The 18,296-nt window shown below is 45.2% G+C and overlaps 1 protein-coding gene across 4 annotated transcripts in view; it reads right to left on the bottom strand.

Annotated features, from left to right (window-relative positions):
* Positions 1-11,131, bottom strand: part of USF2 (upstream transcription factor 2, c-fos interacting) — a 241,316-nt gene extending 230,185 nt beyond the window's left edge. For all 4 annotated transcript variants that reach the window (XM_078655437.1, XM_078655439.1, XM_078655438.1 and 1 more), the window contains exon 1: positions 10,999-11,131. In XM_078655437.1, the coding sequence (XP_078511563.1) occupies positions 10,999-11,036 (38 nt within the window). In that variant the 5' untranslated portion in view covers positions 11,037-11,131. The remainder of the gene's footprint in view (positions 1-10,998) is intronic.
* Positions 11,132-18,296: the final 7,165 nt, after the last annotated feature.

Genomic DNA, 18,296 nt, shown 5'->3' with positions numbered 1-18,296 from the left:
TCCACCCTTTCCCATCTGCCTGTTCTGGGATCACTTCTGCCCCTACTGTGTTTATAATGGGGCCGTCTGCCAGCCGCTTCTGCTTCTGTCCCACCTTCACCGCCTCCTCCTCGGCTCATGTGTCTGATGCCGCCTGGCATCAACATTTTACTGTCCTGGCAGTGAAAAAGGGGCCTTACTGTCCTCCACACAAATATTCCAGGCTGGGGGGGGGGTGTAGCATTGAATGACATAGCAATGCAGAGGCGGGTGTATCAACAGCAAGCATTGCCAAAACCAAATTGGCCTCAACAAAGGCGAGACCTATTGGCTTTTTAGGTCTCGCTGAGCCACTGCGCATGCCCTACTAGAGAGACATTTAGTAGGGGAGTCTTCAAAGTGCTACCGCTGGCATACAGCTACAGTGCATGAAGAGTGCACGTGCGCAAAGCAGCGCGCGCCTTACAGCACCATCTGGCTTTCAACCCTTACACGTGCAGCAGCTTTCACTTGCCGCCGCTAGTGCGCGCGAACCACTTGCGCTTCTCCCTCACCACATATCGCGGCCAATGCTTATTTAACAACAAGTTAAACACTGAGAGAAAGCCCCCCTCCTCCGTTTGTTTATTTGCCCAACATACCGCCTGTTTCTTCCTGGGGTCATTAGCGCCGGATTACTTCAGCCCCTGAGGGGCATATTTGCGGATTTATATAGAGAGAAACAGATACACTTCCCTCATTGGTCTCGGCCAGCGGCGTGCGCCCGGATCAATATTTCAGACAAATATGAAGTTCCACTTGTGTAAACCAAGCATTAGTCCTCATCAGAGGGGCCAAGGCGCCTTGCAGCGTCATCCATCTCCCGCCTGCTAATGTCGAAGGAGCTATAGACTGCTCATATAGCTTGTTTGCCAGAGCTGGGCGAGAGGAAGGGTGCGACAGGGTTTATATTGTGGCTAATTATAGAGAGAGTGGCCTCGAATGATTAGTATAATTGGGCCCCTTCCAATCCTTTATATCTACAAACAGACACATATGAAGTTCCACTTGTGTAAACCAAGCATTAGTCCTCATCAGAGGGGCCAAGGCGCCTGGCAGCGCCATCCATCTCCCGCCTGCAAAATGTCGAAGGAGCTATAGACTGCTCATATAGCTTGTTTGCCAGAGCTGGGCGAGAGGAAGGGTGTGACAGGGTTTATATTGTGGCTAATTATAGAGAGAGTGGCCTCGAATGATTAGTATAATTGGGCCCCTTCCAGTGCTTTATATCTACACACAGACACTCGTCTAACGCGCATCATGTGTGTTGTTGTTATATATACACCTCTCCCATGAAACTGACAAATATAAAAAATATATATATCTATCCCCGGGAAATTTATTTTTATAGCCATTACTACAGTTTCCTTTGCAAGTTATTTCAGTTATGTTGCTACGGGGCAACATTTTGCAGCTTGTTCTCTCGCAGTATAAATTTCACCCATTTACAGTAGAAAGAAGCTTTTGTGTAATATCTGAAAAGTATGTGGCAAATGCAGTAAATATATAATTATGTGGTAAACACTACAGCCAGAGAATCGCATAAATCCACCGGACTTTACCGTTTTTCAGTTTTATCAGCAATTATTTCATGACTAAAACCTAAATATTCTAATTTCAGTCTGTGCTCTTTGTAAGCTGCACTTTGAAGAGAGAACAGTTTTTTCAAGTTTTCTCCTCCAAAATGAACATGTAATGTAAAAAACAATACCTAATGGGTAACCTTAATGTGATGTGGGTCTATATTGCCATGTCTGGGTTCTATATATATATATACATATACACATACACATATATATATATATGTTCAGTTCAATAACTTTTATTCGATTATCAATTGTATAATCATAAAAAGTACATAGAAAAATTTTCATCACAAACATAAGTTACAAAAAATATACAAGTTTAAGGAACATACTTAACAAAGGTTTACTATTTAAGTGTTTCTGATTAATTTAAAAGTTTTTGGCGTAATGTGATGGTTGCTTTAAGAAAAGTCACTATGAATTTAGCTTCATGTGGTGTGTTTAAAGACTGCAAAAAAAGAAATGTCGAGTAGCAATGTCTATGGCCACTGGTTCGAAGTAGCGGAATGATCCATGTTTTTCGTGGAAGTTTGTAATATTTGCAAAACAATGTAACGTGGATCGTTGTCTGTGGGGAGATTCCATCACACGGACAGTTCATCAGGTTACGAGACCAGTTTTGAGGTTCCGGAAAAGAGACTAACCTAAAAAAAGTATTGAAACGAAATCTTGTTAGTAAGAATTTCTCATGATTAGACAAAAAGTAGGACAGATATGGTTGCATGCCTTTGATAGGTTGTATTGCACAGATTTGTTCGTTTGATGGTTTTATGATCTCAACTTGATTTCGGAGCTCTCTCAGGTGTGTCAAACACAATGATTTTAGGCGTTTCCTGGAGATGTCTTCGATTGTAGCAGGATCTTCAAAGTAAGAGTTGCAACCAAGGTCGTTGAAAAAGTTCCGTACATAAGTCAACCATGGAATCTTATGCCAGTTACATAAGGCTAAGCAGTCTGTGATGAGGGAGCGTGTTAAGTGACATTCAGGTCTGGTCCATATACGTTGCCACAGTAGGATGGGTTGAGAGCGAATAGTGTCAGAAATATATTCCATACCGAGCTCACAGTGCGAAGCGAGGATCGGGGAACTTTGCGGAAGGGCTAGAACGTATTTAATAAAGCCATTCTCAGTTACTTGAAGGTGGTCTATATGGCCATATCCCCATACGCCTGCTCCGTAGGTGGCCACACTATGGCACATGGCGTAATATATTTTCAAGAGTTCGGGTGGCGCGGGTTTCCCCAATTTTCTCGAAAAAGAGATCAGGGCCGATGTTGCACGTCGAAAATGACGGTTTCTGGCGGCAATGGCTTGACGCCAGGTTAACGTGTCATCCACCAGAATTCCCAGATAGGGGTAAATTGAGGTTTTTTCCAGTTTCGTCTTGTCCACAGTTATCGGTCTATGGTTTTTGACCCTGGGGCCAATGTACATAGTAAAAGTTTTCTTTATGTTTATTTTGAGGCCAAGTGAGTCCATGAAGCTGCCGTATTTGTCTATTTGGATCTGAAGTTGATTCAAAGTACGGGCTAAGATGACTGAATCATCGGCATATAACAGTGTAGGTATCGGACGGTGGTTTATCTGGGGTAGATCCTGGCTCCCTTCCAGCATGGCCTGCTCTAGTCCATTGGTGTAAAGGTTGAACAGGAAGGGAGCCAGTACGCAACCCTGTCTTACTCCCTTTGTAATTGGAAAAGAGCGGGACAACTCACCGCTGGTACCAAATCTTACTCGCCCCGAGGCATTTGAATAGAGTTCTCGTAGGAAAACTATTAATGGAGGGTCCACTCCAAGATTGCTGAGTATTTCCCAGAGTTTCCCATGTTGGACACAGTCAAATGCCGCGCCAAGGTCAACATAGACGAGGAAGATGTTACCTCCTTTGGCGCCAACATATTTCCCGGTCAGGAGGGCTAGATTGAGAGCCTGTTCCACGGTCCCAAGCCCCTTCTGGAAACCGTATTGCAGATCGGTTAGGATGTTGTTTTCCTGGGCCCAAGATTGTAGACGGTCCAGGAGCACTCGACCTGCAATTTTTCCCATGGAATCCAGAAGGGAAATTGGCCTGTAACAGGCTGGGTCGTTGCGGTCGCCTTTTTTAAAGATGGGTAAGTGAGTTGATGTCGACCATGACTGAAAGAGCCCAACCGAAGTTACTGCTGACATAACCCGGGTGATTATCGGTGACCAAAATTCTATGTTATGGAGGAAGATGTCCATTGGAACTCCATCGGGGCCCGGGGATTTGCCTGATTTCGATGCCTTGATTGCTTTAACAACTTCACTAAGTTGGAATTGAATGTTTATCAGATAGGAGTTGTTTGTCGATATATGGACTTCGCTTGCTTCTGAACCGATATCTGCCGTGACTTCGGAGGATGGACCAAAAGTTTTGGAAAAATGCGTGACCCAGTCATCTTCAGTTACTGCCACGTCTAGGTGTTGGCCTTCAGTGCTGTCGGCCAAAAATGGAGATCTTATAACTTGCCAAAATAGGGCACTGTCCTTCCTTAGGCTGCTGTCATGCTGTTGTGACCATAGGTCATGCTTGATTTGTTTTTTACGTTCCCTCCTGGCTAAGTTATATGATTTTCTTAGGTTGGAAATTTCCACTTGGTCTCTTATGGGTCTATGCAAGGCTTCTTTTAGGGTTGAAAGGGCCTTCCGACAGGCTACGTCGAACCATCTCATGGTAGAGGGCTTATTGTTCTTTAGTTTGACGAAGAGTTCTTTACTTATTGTCTCTTGGATATTGTGAAAGCTACTAACGATCGTTTGTGGTGTCGTCTCTAAGGACGTGCATTCCAGTATCCAATGGTTGGATTTTTCAAGGATCCTCTGTGTCGTCTCTACCGGGTCAATCTTGGCCCATTTGACTGTGTAGCCATTCAGTTTATTCATAGTAAGCGAATGCTGATTTAAAAGACTTAATTTTACAGGGTGAGCATTTACCAATTTTGTAGTGATTCTTACAGTGAGTGGATAGTGGTCGCTCATTACATTTGTCCCAGTTGCAAAGTCTGTTAGTTGCCCCTTCAGTGAGTGGGAGGATAACATGTAGTCTATGGTTGTTAGGAAGCCTCTTCCGTGAAAAGTTGGCAAAAAGTCTTGCTGTGGGTCTAGTAGTTCATTTGCAAAGTCCAAGTCTAAAGAGAATATGATCTCGTTTAATTTGTTTCCACATATCGAGTGGGTGAAGTGGGGCATGGGACTGCCATGTTCATTTTGCAACCCACAAATTCCTCTTTTATGGTTAGGGCACAGAGGGAGGTTAAAATCACCGCCCCATATTAGGTGTACTGTGCTTTGATTAGAGTCATTTTGCAGGGTTGTAAAGAATGTGGCAATCTCTGCTAGGGTTGACAGACAGTCCGATGTACCAGCGTTATTGTAATAGTTGATGAGAGTATAGGTGGAGTCATTAGTAAAATTTGTCTGGATGATTTGGTATGTCTGAGATTCTTTTAACAGTTTTGTGGATATACAAGGGAGAGTATTAGCGATGTAAATCATAAGACCCCCTTTAGGCCTACCCATGGGTCCCTGTACTGCTGGGGTGAAAAAAGTTTTGTATCCCGTTAGATGTTTTGGGATCGTGCACCATGTTTCTTGGAGGCAGATTATTTGATGTTCCCTTACTGTAACAGACCATGCATCTGATGTTATTTTGGAGGATAGTCCTGCTACGTTCCAGAATATAATGGAAAGATTCAGTTTGTTGGGATCAAGGGATGCGTACGGAACAAGGGGGTCCCTCAAAGAACTCACTGTCGGGTTCACTGTCAAGCTCAGAGAAGGGTCAACGTGATCTCTCGGATCGTTTTGTTGATGGAAATTTGGATCAGTCCTAACCCTAGGAAAGACGGAAGGTCTAACGGTCGTGTCATTAATTGAGGTATGGGAGGTATCTGCCATGGACGCTGATTTAGTGTTTGTGTAGATAGGCGGAATTTGTTTAGCTTGGCTACTGGATTTAGGTAAGAGTAGCTGGTGCCTAAAATTTGCTAGTGAGGGAGTGGTGTTAATAATTTGGATCTTTGGTTGAGACCTAAACGGTCAATCCACCATCTCTAGGCAGTCAAAGCGATTTCGTATTGGAAAACCCTGCCAACCCTCCTGTGGGTGATAGGGTCTGCTGCTGCCTTTGCCAGTCTCTAGGTCTATTTCTCGTTCCATGGTCATAGGTATAACCCACCTGTTTCCAGTGGTCTTCTTGAGGATGGTGCCAGTTCCAGGATGGGACATATTGATGTAAATTCGTTGGCGAATAGAAGAAAGAAAGGTGTTGGGCATCTATTCCACCTTTTTTCTCCAGTGAGGGCCATGAGCAGATGTGCTCCACGGTAGAAGGATCTCTGCATGTTACTATAATACAGTCTCCACGAATCGACTTAGGTGCTTCACCTACCCATGCTACTCTACGAACTGAAGAGATCCCTCCGGAATGATGGAGTTCTAGTGGCCTATTAATACTTAGCCACTGCATGACCTTATTTTTGAGTGACCAGGCAGTTTCTGACATACCTTCCGTTAATTCAGGTACACCAGTGAGGATGATTGTGTATATGGTAGCCTCTGGCGGCAGATGGACTGGGCGCCTGACTCCTGGTGAATTTTTTGGGGTCTTTTTAGATAGAAGCTGAGGTAGGACCGTTGTTTTGGAAGGTATGGACGTCGGTTTGGGTGTAATTTGGCTTGCGGTTGCATTCCCTGGTGTAATCCCTGTTATTCCTGATTTTATCAAGCCTATACTAGGCGTATGTTGAGGGAGCTCCGTGGTTATTTTGGCCTTTTGTGCCCTGAGCGTTGCGTTTTGTAAATTTTGCATTGGGACATTTTGTTTAGGATTGTGAGAAGGTGGGATGATCGGGTTTGGTTGTTTTATTACTACAGGTGATTGTGAGAGGAGAGGTGTTTTTGAGGGCTGAATAACGTTTCTCAACCCTTGCTTAACAAAATGTGGGTTTGTATTGGGATGTGCGGAAGATAAAATTGCCAATTGGGCTTCCAGATTCCGTATGCTTAATTGTATGGGCTTTAGCTGCTGAGATAGAAGATCTTTAATTGAGGTTAGTATGTGAGATGTAGTTTTACAGATTTTGCAGGGGTTATCTATATCCTCAGTGAGGGTGATAGGGAGTGAGAGGTTGGTTTCTATTGGAGTTATCGTTGTTTGTTGTGTGAGTTGTGTTAACTGGTTAGGTTGCTCCCTCCCAGGGTCCCTCTCGTAGCCTGTAGGGATGGTGATCGAGTCTACAGCGTTGTCAAGGGGGTTCGTGCTACCTTGTTTGGGAATGGCTCCTTCCCTTACTCCTCGAAGATAAATATCTATATTAGTGTCAGCCCCTTCGAGTGTTTGACAGGCTAATAAGTCAGGAGTTGCCTCTAGGTCGACTGATGATGGAGATTCGGACTCAGACTGAGTTACAGATAAATCAACAGTGCAAGGGACTGTGTTGATGTCAGCATTAGTCACACTCACGGGAAGGGAAGAAATAGGTAGTAATTGCTGGATAGGGGAAGCTGCAGTTGCTAAAAGGCCCAAGGACGAGCGTTTTGCGTTCATGAGGTCCAATGACACTCTTCATTCAAGGAGAGAGATACTATGATCTATTACCTCGGTGGTCCGTGAGATAAATTGGTCTATCGGCCCAGTTAATTGGGCTACAGCCAGGGCGGTTTTGGATTTGTTTTTTGTGGTGCTTCTGGTTTTAGTAGGCATGATTAACATATGAAGCAAACCTGTGGGCTCTGGGATGGGGAGAGTTTGTAGCTGAGAGGACCAAGGGGGGTGGCCCGGACCGGACTCTACCGGTCACTAACGGGCAACAACGGGCCCGCCCGGGCTTCGCCCCGGGCTGCGTCCCGCGATGCGCGTTAGTAGCCTTGCTTAAAGTCCTGTTTGTGGGAGAGGGGGCGCGGCACTGGGAGGGGGCGCGGCTCACACGGGAAGAGGACCCAGCTGGTGGTGGTGGATGCTGGTCCTCGCAGTCCCGGGGCTTCGCCTCTCACCTCCTCTGCGGCCGGGCAGTTGGTCTCCTCCTCACGCTGGAAGTCAAACAGGTTGGAAAAGGTCTTGACAGCTACTCCTGTAGCGGCGTTAAAACAGCACGGGCAAAGGAATCCTCACAACGAGCAGCACCCGTGTAGCGGGTTTTTTGGAAGGGGCGCGGCACTGGGAGGGGGCGCGGCTCACACGGGAAGAGGACCCAGCTGGTGGTGGTGGATGCTGGTCCTCGCAGTCCCGGGGCCGCGCCTCTCACCTCCTCTGCGGCCGGGCAGTTGGTCTCCTCCTCACGCAGGAAGTCAAACCGGTTGGAAAAGGTCTTGACAGCTACTCCTGTAGCGGCGTTACAACAGCAAGGGCAAAGGAATCCTCACAACGAGCGGCACCGGCATGTCTGGGATATATATATATATATATATACCGGGTTGCCCCGGTCGAAACGCGTCATGCTGCCCGAGTGAAAGAGGAATAAAGCACTGAAATTTGAAAACTTACACGGAGTGGTTCGTGTCTGTTTTGTTGTCGGGGATTCGACACCAGGAATCTTTCTTGAGATATATATATATATATTTTATTTTTTTTTTTTTTTTGTCCACAAGGTTGCCCTTAAAGGATTCGCCGCTCAAGCAGAAGTTACCGCACTCAAAACCACAGGCGGAAGGTGCTCCCTCCACGGTCAGGCAGCCGTGTAGAATGTGTTTATACAAACGCCTGAGCTAATTGGCAGTGCGAGGACGTTCGCTGAACACAAAGAGCCCGGAGGGCAGAGCCCTGCAGTGTGACCCTCAAATAGCTCAGGCGTTTGTATAAACACATTCTACACGGCTGCCTGGCCGTGGAGGGAGCACCTTCACCTGCTAATCTGAACAAACCTGAGCAGCAGGGTGAGCTCGGATTTCCAAACGGATTGGAAGCATTAGGGGCGCAGGACTCCATTTCATTACAGCGCACAGAATCACACAGGCAGCCTACTTAAGGTTTTAATCGCACGCAAGATTGTTCCAAGACCCTCGACTTAACTATAAAGTGGAAAAGAAACATGCATCATTAAAGTGACTACGAGTCCCAGAAAGTCAGGCATGACGTTGGATGGAAACACACGCCTACCTTGGGGCGTCGCCTAAAAGGTCACGAAATTAAAAGGTGCATCTGCGAGTGCCTGTTGGAAGCAGCCCCTGAGGATGGGGGGGAGGTTCCCCCAGAAACGCGTTGGGCAACAACTAATTGGCAGTGCGAGGACGTTCGCTGAACACAAAGAGCCCGGAGGGCAGAGCCCTGCAGTGTGACCCTCAAATAGCTCAGGCGTTTGTATAAACATATATATATATATATATATATATATATATATATATATATATATATATGATCTTAGATGTATATATAAACCATGACATTTTTAGAAGGTTTTTCCTGCCATCTAAATTAAGACATATATATATATATATATAGATAGATAGATAGATAGATAGTCTTAATTTAGATGGCAGGAAATCACTGCTAAAAATGTCATGGTTTTCTATCAATTTATAGGAGTGAAGAATATAAGACAAAATCCATAAGTGATAAATTCATGGAATGGAATGCTGTTGTAGTTCAGGCTTTTCTAGTGGACTGAGGGGCACCGTGCGTGCGTGCTGAATATATACACGGATACTTATATTGTTTTTAATGCATTTGCAATAAGTCTCGCATTATTAATGTTTGAGCTATTGGTGTTGCATTATTTAACAATGCCAATAGCTCAAACTTAAATAATGCGAGACGTATTGCATTGCAAATGCTTGTTTTAATGCTGTAGTGTGCCAGCCTGATCTGATAACTTTTCATTATCTGTCCTTCCGAAACAATTTAACTGAAAAAACACATCTAAAAACTCCTCACTTTAGATTGCTGTAAGTGCTTTTTTTGTTGTGCTTACACTGACATTTACAAATAGCCCTGTGATGTATTCATTCAGCACAATTCAAGAAAGGCAAACGTGTCAGCACTGTACCTGGGCACACCCTCGGAGTTAAATTAGGCATACTAGACACACACGTGTTAATTCTCACTTTAGAATATCACTTCCCCTTTCCACTCAACCCTCTTCATTAGGGATTAAAATTAATTGTACTCAAAAAATTAATTGTACTCAACCTCTCTTAACGCTCTTTTTACATATCTAAAGTACTTTCCTATTAAGAGCTTTTAACATCACAACCAATTAATAACCTCGTTTTTAACGTGCAATTAACACACATTTTAGTGTAATCCAATCAGCAAGTTGTTTCCTACAGTACAGACAATTTCGACGATTTTAAGTCAGTACTGGTACAAAAAATTTATTCAGGCCAATAGCAGAAAGTTCCCAGCCGTAGTTCATGTCATATTTCAATATTTACTTGTTTGAAATTCGGCAGCCACTCCGATGTCTGTTCTCTGGGAGAAGAACTTGAACAGAAATCCCAAATTTTGTCCACGGGACCTGTACTTAGGTAGTATATTTGGCAAAGTAGGGCACCTGACATTTGTATCCGTAACAATCTTAGATGTAGCCTGGAGACAGGTTTCTGTCTATCACAAGCCTCATGTAATAATAATAATAAACAAGCATTGGCATAGCCAATAGGTCTCGCCTTTGGGACCTTAAAAGTGTGTAGCCATGGAACAGTTAATGTTGTTGCAGTAAGGATATTGTGCTGCATAACTAAATACTTATAAGATCCCAAAGGCGAGACTTATTGGCTATGCCAATGCTTGTTTAAATTTGCTGCACACATTTTGTGTAGTGTGGTATGATATGCATTGTTTTTAATGGTAATTTGGGGTTTACAAAAATGGTAAAGCTGAAGCAAAGTTACTTTTGAGATTTGATCAGGCGGCACGGACCTGTCAGGACTCAACTGTCTCTGAGCAGTGTAGGGAAAGAACCAAACAGGCATATCGCTGGACACTACAACAGTGAAATTGTTTCTCAGAATACTTACCATGAACATTGTTGCATATTTGTTTTGCATTTTCATTACTGTAAAGCCACTTGGGGAAATATTATTTTTTTAGCACATATATATACAGATTGTGCAGGCCTGTGTACGAATAACTTTCGTATGTATATAGAGTACCTATAACAGACATACTAACCCATAGAACATAATACACTAATGTTGTGAGTGCACACAAAACTATTCACCTCTACGCATTTACAGTGTGCACGTACATGCTATACTCTCCAATGCATGATACCGACGAGTTAGAAGCGAGAATAATAAATCACTCTCTTTAGATATACACGGCTGGTCCCTCTTGCCATACGGTACACAAACAGAGCTCCCGCGGCTTGCTATTCACAAAGTCAGCCTCCTCCCTCCGCCCGTGGCTGTCAGTGGGCCCTCCCCCGCACTCACCTGGAGTTGGTGTCCAGGCCTGGATCCAGCATGTCCATGGGGGTGGGGATGGGGCGGTGGAAATTTCTGTAAGGGGGAGCGCGGGAGGGCGCAGGGCCCGCCGCGGTCGGGCGCCTCTTATTTCCTGGTTGCTGTCAGGCTGTAGTAGTCACGCGGGCGGCAGGCGGGCCTCCCTCTCCCTCCTCGGGCCGCAGGGACACGGGGTATCGGCGCTGCTGATCACGGGGACAAACACTCGGGTCATGTGAGGGAGAGGATTGCCTTCCCCCCACCTCCGGCCGGGGAGACAGGGAGAACACGTGAGGAGGGAGAGCGCGAGACAGGACGGGAGAGAAGGAGCGCGCGAGCTGGCGGGGGCGCCGGGCCAGCCTTCCGTGGGGAAAGAACGATAACGGCGCGAGGCGAAGCGGTGCGAGGGCGCTGGCGATTGCAAAGGAGGGGGCGCGAGACGCCTGCGAGAGAGGAGGGAGGGGAGGGGAAAAAACGGCGGCGCAGGCACGCGCACCAGGCTACAGCCCGGCCTTTGTAATTGCGTATGGCCTGTGCGGGGCGCGCGCGCCACCGGCTATCTCGCGCAAGGGGCTTATTTATAATGCTTTATTTTGTAATATTGTAATTGAAACGCCCTTTCAGATGTCAATTCAACGGTATAAGGGAACTTGGTAAGATTATTTACGTTATCGGCGCCATTTTCTTATTTACAATATCGCTTTCACGACTTCCTAATTATGCTTATTTTTTTGTTATTATGCACCAATACGGTATCAGCGTGTTCTCAATGAGCCCCTGGTGTCGGGATGAAGGGAGTAAAATATTTTGCGAACGTTCGTCCTGAAGGTAAGTAATCTTATTGGTTGGCATTGCAGTCTAGAACTCGGAGCTATGTCGTGGAAGTGTCTGAGCTGCAACCACGCCTCTTAGTGCGCACGCACCGCTGTCGGGAGGGCGTACAAGGCTTCCTGAACGTCACGAGCGTGCTCGCACCCGAGCCTTGGTTACTTGCTGCAGCAAACACGTCTTGAGCGCGCTCCTGTCTTTACATGGCTGCCTCAGTAGGGGAAAGTAGAAAGTGAATCTTCTGATGAATGTTACTATGGAAAAACAACGTAACTGGCACGCCTAAAGAGTCATCAAATATTCATGTAGGCTAAATATTGAAGCGTTCTCATTAAATGTATATAATAACTCAGTACTGAAAGGGCGAGATTTTGATCGATACCTTATCTCTATTGATCCAAACCTCGATCTGGTCGACTGAACCTTTATTGCCTGTCTTGGAAGGAAACAGTACACCTATCTGCAAGTTAGTTCACCCAAGAAAGGACTCTACTCTCAAAGATCACGGACAACTTCTAGGTTTCAAAAGTTTATTGTAAAGAAATGATGAGCTGCAAATACAAGCATCTCAGAATGAGATTCACGAGATACACAGGTCCAATTACATACATGTGCTCTCGAAAAGCCCTCAGACGAGCAACAGAAATCACTAACACAAGTTCTAAAAATAGCAAAGCTATCAGCATAGACGCATATCTCTCCTTCATTTAGGTTGGAGGAAAACAAACACAGGTTAGGCGTCCCTACCCTGTTCTAGATGGTATCCCTACTTAACCAAATCCCAACCTAACAAAGGTGTCAGCAATGAATGACCCCCAAGGGAAGTCACCCACTCTAAGTCTCTTGGTGAAAACCTAAAGTTCTCCAGTCATGACCCCTCACTGCCTACCCATCCTCTCTCTAAAGGGTCCTCAGGTCTCTGCTCTAACTCCACCCAGGGGTGCTGTCCCTAATACAAAACAGTCAACAACATTTGAGACGCCCCTTGCGAAACGCCTCTCACGTGGTGCAACTTCAGGCTTTTTCCATGATGCTTTGTATTGGGCCTCAGACGTTAGAGTTGACCTTGCTTCTCAGTCTCTTCTCCGGCCCGCTGATACCCCTTAAACATTCCAGAACCCTCCTCCATGTCTGGGCAGTCTACTGAACAGACCTCTATTCATTCACTTATAATTGGATCCCCCCTTTCCTGTTGCAGACAGATATCTGCCGCCAAGAACCCAACTCTCATAGACTTCTAAAAAGGCTTGCAACATTTCTCAGCCCAGACATGTACGTGTAAATCAATGCTAAAACATTTCAGGCCTACAATATTTCACATTATGATTATAGCATTCAATTTCTTCATTTAATTAAAGCATGTTAAAACTCTTATTCTATTATTTAGAAAACATTACTCTAAATCATGGCCCATTAATGCAATGACCAAAAACGTTAAACAATCTGTGTCGTGAAAAGAAACACCTTCCCTTTTAGCTCCAGCTCTGGCCCTGAGGCCTACCACGTTCTGCGTTTTACCACAGACCATCTTATATGTTAACAGCTACACGACATAGATTCAAAATAATCACGTCTACTAAAATCATATAATGTCACACATTTCTGTATTAATTCCACTTCTACTTAAATCTCTATATTAGCTATACATTTAGAATATAATTTCAGATACTATTAGCACTCATGGCATTTCTCATCATGACTTGTGCTTACTATAGGTAAGTGTGATGTACTCATACATTTATATCAGTTTGCGCTCTCTCAGTTCCCCCCTTTGATGACCTCTCGGGGTCATCACTAACATTTAAACTGCAGTTATTGCTGGCATTCTCTGCGCTTCCAGAGCTCTCAGGCTCCTGTACTGATTATCTTGTATGGCAGCCAATCTCTGCAACTGTTCTCTTTGGGCCCTTTCTGACCTTCTTGCTCTGTACCATTTGAATACCCTCACCAATCCCCACAATATTATCCCACAGATCAATATTATGATGATAGGCTTTAGGATATACCAAATAAAGCTTTTGCCTAAGGTGGAAAACCACCCTCCAACTGTACTCATTCCATGGCCCACCTTTTCCCAGACATTTTCTCTACTCAAGTCTTCGATCTCTTTGTGTATATTAGTTATGTTCTTAATAACTTTCTCAAGGGGTTTTGAAAGGTCTGGAATGTAAGTGCAACATTCCTGAACCTTCAAAGCCTTACAGACTCCGCCCTCTTTTGCTAATAAGACATCTAATGCAAGCCGATTTTGAAGAACCATAGCCCTTATCGATTGCATCTCTCCTTCTACCAGCATTAAGGACTGAGCAGTGCTGGCAGACAACCTGTCGACAACTGTTGCCAGTCGTCTAATTTTAACATCATTAAGGATTATTCCCAAAAGAGGGAACATAGCTCCAAAGACATCTCCAACCATTTCTGCATCGCCTAAATCTCTCCTTCCCCTCGATGATGTCTGGCCCTCAATGATCAATAAGTCTTGTGCATGATATATTTTGGGGAAGACAATTGCCAAGTAACATGATCCATACCAGTTGTCAGGTAGTCTCACGTAAGCATTTCTTCCACATACAAAATACACATTTGGAATCACCTGCATTCCCTTCAGGAAATCCTTAGTGTAGTACTCTAAATTAAAAGCATGTTCACAGTCAACTTCACCCACGTATACATTTTCATAATACGTTTTGGCTCGGTGAAGACATAACTTTCCTTTCTGCGCTTTATCTAAAGCTATTGGACCACTACTACCCTTTCTCTTGTGTGACTTCTCTTCCTCGGTCCAATCTAATTTCCCTTGTCCTGATTTTTTCAAAATCTTTTGTCTCCTGTAACGATCATCCACCTGCCCTATGAACTTTTTCTCGACTTCTGACACCTTGCATGTCAGATTATTTCTACGGGCATGTGAAGTATCTAAGGTAATCCAAGGAATGAAGAACTTGGCCAATCTGTCTTCACTCTTCCAGTAATCCCATTTATTCATCTGCTTATAATTCGGGACTTCTGGCAACACAGAATCATAATTGGAGAAATAGTATTCAAAACTATCTCTCTCATAAAATATACTAAGCAATAAGCTACATGTAATGCCATATGTCAGAGGGAGGTGATGATATCGAATTCCCTCATCTACAGACGCAGGCAACTGCATGCAGACGTAGCAATCCTTAACCTCCATGGCATCCACGTATTCATACAAAAGTTTAGCATAAGCATTTGACCTAAAGTCTCCTTGGGACTCGTCTACATGTAACCTGCGGGCTTCTGCAGCCAATAACGCTTTCTCTTGAGTGTTTTCCCTTTTCTCACCTGCAACAGTGGGTGTAAGTGTTACTACAGAATTCGCATCAGTTACCTTTACCTCTTCCTCATGTCCCTTTACATAAGAAATTGTTACCACTAAAGCTATTAATATTATCACTCCTACTATTAGTGTACCTATTATACATTTAGCTCTGCGGTTCGGGGTGCCGGCCTCCATTTCGTCAGACAATCTAGCTTTTCCCTTTCTCTTTGCAAAAAAGTTCTTTTCCTCTCGTTCCTTTACAGTCTCTTTCAATCCTTTTTTGTCTTTAGAATCCACACAGCTGGAGGCTGACAGCCTTTTTCGCAAAAAGTCCTTTCACAGTTCAAAAAGACAACCCTAGCCCTTCTCCATCCACTCAAGGGGTTCCCTAAAATTCTCTGCTTCCTGGGCGCTAGGTAATCTTCTTTTCTTCTGCTTGCTTTATTTACAAAGTCCTTTAACAATCGACTATTAGATTTGTGGTTGCAGCTTCAATAGCATAGTTCAATATTTCCATGCGAAGAGTATGCTCTTCATGTGCTGTTATCGTGGTACCAAAGTCGGGGAATTTCAATTCTGTAAGAAACATGTGTTTTAACTTGCTGAGGCGGGGAGGTCTGGGGAGCACGAATGTTAGTGACCCTTCTTGTTCGACACCGGGTACCAACAGTTGTATTTCCACGGTGATAATGGGCTCAGAACTGGACACCACCACCGCTCGGATCCTCCCTGTCTCCGGTTTCACAGACATTTGTCGCCAGATATGTCCACTCAGGTGTGGAGTATCTTCTGTTAGGCACACGCACTCTTCTTGACCTTCTTCGGTCTGGTGCTTCAGCGCCCTGAGCACCTTCTTCTGGGTCTGAGTCTTCTGATATCGGAGGAAGGGTTGCTTCTGGAGTTGACCTCAGGCTAGAACTTCTTCTTTGCGGCCAATTTGCTTCTCCACGTGCCCTTCTACTCCTTCTCCTTCTGGTCTGTTCTCGCTCTCTTTCAGACCTGTCAGGGTCAGACTCGTACTCCCAGCTGTCTTCTCCTTCTGTAGCGTCTTCTGTTTCGCTGTTGTACTGACCGTCCTCAGCTTGGTCAGACTCGTTCCCTGCTTCCACTGGCACCTCTACAGCTTGGCTAGCCCCCTCTATGGCTTCTTGGTCCTCAGCTGGACGTCCATCCGAGAGAGGAGCTGTTTCCAGAGGTGCTGGAACCCTTTTCGTATGCGACGCGTGTATCCAGTTGGGCAGGCCTCCCACCTTTACAGCTGTACTTGTGATCAGGATGACCTGGTAGGGCCCACGCCAACGAATATCCAAGCAGCTTCTTCTCACATGTTTCTTCACCAGGACCCAGTCCCCCGGATACAGGTCATGGCAAGGGCCCTGGCACGCTGGAACCTCTGCAGCCTGCACCTGAAGGGACACAGAACGCATGGCGTCAGACAGCCCCTTACAATAGTCCAGGATCATATCATCTGTGATATTTAACAGTGCAGTAGCTGGAATAGATGGCAGTCTCATTGCTCTCCCCATTAACACCTCATGTGGTGACAACCCTGTTCTTCTGTCTGGGGTACTACGAAGGCTCATGAGTACCAATGGCAGGGCGTCAGGCCAACTCAGGGTCGTTGAGGAGCACACTTTCGCTATTCTGGACTTGATCGTGCCATTAATTTGTTCCACAATTCCTGAGGCTTCTGGTCGGTAACTGCAATGGAGCTTTTGGTCGATATTCAGTGCAACACAAATCATCTTCACAAGCTCGCTGTTAAAATGTGTTCCCCTATCTGATTCCAAAAAGGCCGGCACCCCGAACCGAGGGATAAGTTCTCTAAGCAGTAACTTAGCCACTGTGAGGGTGTCGCACCTACGTGTAGGGTATGCCTCAACCCATCTGGAGAACACACAAACAACCACCAAGACATAGCGGAGGCGGTTGCATCTTGGCATTTCAATGAAATCTATCTGCATTCTGTTGAATGGACCTCCAGACCTTCCTATGTGACTTAGTGCAACTGGTGTTCTTTTCCCTACATTCAGCTGCTGGCAGGTCACACAACGCTGGCACACTGCTTCTGCTGCTATTCTAAACTTAGGATTGTACCAAGTCTGTCTAAACACTCTCAGCATAGCATCTCTCCCTAAGTGTACGGGACCATGTATGAGTCTAGCCATTGGACTCACCATCTCATTGGGCAACACTGCTCTGCCGTCTGCTGAGACCCAAAAATGAGTCTCACCCATTACACATCCTGCCTTTACCCATGTTTCCTTTTCTGAATCAGGAGCATTTTCTTGCATGGTTGACAATTCATCCCAAGTATCAACAGTTTCCAGTATCATGGCTAATTCAGTTCTCACATTTATTCCACCCACATCCACCTCTGTGAAAGAGTAACCTTGTTCTGCGCAATACCGCGCAACTTCATCAGCATATCTATTGCCTTTCGAAACAAAGTCCTCATTTTTGGTATGTGCGATGCACTTTACAACTGCGATACTTGCTGGACATTGCAATGCTTCTAACAACAAGCGCACAAACTCTCCATTGCGAATGGGAGAGCCTGAAGAAGTCATGAACCCTCTTTGAGACCATAACTGCCCGTAATCATGAACTACCCCAAACCCGTATTGGCTGTCGGTGTAGATGGTGACTCGAATTTGATTGCCTGCTAAGCAAGCACGTGTTAGGGCAATAATCTCGGCTACCTGAGCGGAGTGTACTCCTTCCAGGCACCCAGCTTCCACAACTCCTTCAATTGTACAAACAGCATAAGCTGCTCTCAACTGCCCAACTTCGTCTCTTACACATGAGCCATCGACAAAGAAAACTTCATCTGGGTCCGTCAGTGGCTCATCTACGATGTCGGGTCTGGGTTTGGTGCATAGTTCAGTCACATCGAGACAGTCATGGTCTGTATATTCATCATCATCATCAATATCATTTGGAAGTGGCATTAAGGTAGCAGGGTTCAAAACAGAGCATCTCTTGAGGGTCACGTTCTCTGCAGCAAGAATAACTTGCTCATAGCGCGTGAGCCTGCTATTGGTCAGATGCTGTGTTTTGGTCCTGGTCATCAACAGTTCAACAGAATGTGGCACGCACACCTCTAACGGGTGCCCCATGACGATATTTTCACATCTCTCAATGCTGACACCCGTTGCAGCAACGGATTTGA

Source organism: Lissotriton helveticus, chromosome 7 (genome assembly GCF_964261635.1).
Source record: "Lissotriton helveticus chromosome 7, aLisHel1.1, whole genome shotgun sequence".
Lineage (NCBI taxonomy): Eukaryota > Metazoa > Chordata > Amphibia > Caudata > Salamandridae > Lissotriton > Lissotriton helveticus.
The sequence above is the reverse complement of the archived record's forward strand: the minus strand, read 5'-3'. Positions and strand labels throughout refer to the sequence as shown.